Consider the following 573-nt stretch of genomic DNA (forward strand, 5'->3'; position numbering starts at 1 on the left):
CCTGGGAGCGGGAAAGCCGGAAGCTGAGAAATCCCATACCAAGCCTTCCCACAACCCGCAGTGCTGCCCACTCACGGCTGCTCCAACCGTTCCTTGAGCTTGGAAGCCGGCATAAAGAAGCAATAGAGCATGGACACACCCTGCGACACCATAGTTACCTCCAATTTATGCTCGGTCTGGCAAGAATGGGAAAGAGGAGAACGGTGGTGTCCGGGAGATCCACAGAGCACAAATCCCATCGCTAGGTGGGTGAGTGGACGAGGAGTGAGCCTTACCTTAAAGTAATCTAGGAATTGCCTGAGGGTCATCTCCTCACCATCAGGCTGTCGTCCCCGCACATCAAATCGATCCCACAATGTCCACTCCCGGTTATGGTACTGAGGGACCAAGAGAAGGAGAACGGGAACGGGCCACCCCATTAGCTCCGACATGCTAAGTGAAATCCACCCACAGGCCTCTTTTGCTCTAGGCGCTCTAAGGCCCTCTCACATGGTGCACCTGCAGATGAAATGCTCACAATCAACCAAGTAGATCACCCAACTATGAAACCTGAGTGTCTTCCTCTGACCTCCC

The 573-nt window shown here is 53.9% G+C and overlaps 1 protein-coding gene across 1 annotated transcript; it reads right to left on the bottom strand.

Annotated features, from left to right (window-relative positions):
* Positions 1-6: 6 nt before the first annotated feature.
* LOC104867090 (ubiquitin-like modifier-activating enzyme 1) lies at positions 7-520 on the bottom strand. The gene is made up of 2 exons (XM_010631653.2): positions 276-520; positions 7-176 (listed from the first exon to the last, which is right to left on the bottom strand). Exons 1-2 carry the CDS (start codon positions 429-431, stop codon positions 72-74), a joined length of 261 nt encoding a protein of 86 aa, XP_010629955.1. The 5' UTR covers positions 432-520; the 3' UTR covers positions 7-71.
* Between the last annotated feature and the right edge of the window lie 53 nt (positions 521-573).

The sequence above is a fragment of the Fukomys damarensis genome, unplaced genomic scaffold (genome assembly GCF_012274545.1).
Source record: "Fukomys damarensis isolate Sample0158 unplaced genomic scaffold, DMR_v1.0_HiC HiC_scaffold_22835, whole genome shotgun sequence".
Taxonomy (NCBI): domain Eukaryota; kingdom Metazoa; phylum Chordata; class Mammalia; order Rodentia; family Bathyergidae; genus Fukomys; species Fukomys damarensis.

Excerpts from the sequence above, each read along its gene's own strand:
- LOC104867090 (XM_010631653.2), bottom strand. The coding sequence starts at position 431 with ATGTCGGAGCTAATGGGGTGGCCCGTTCCCGTTCTCCTTCTCTTGGTC. Across the intron at positions 177-275 it reads AATTCCTAGATTACTTTAAG|ACCGAGCATAAATTGGAGGT; the intron begins GTAAGGCTCACT and ends CATTCTTGCCAG.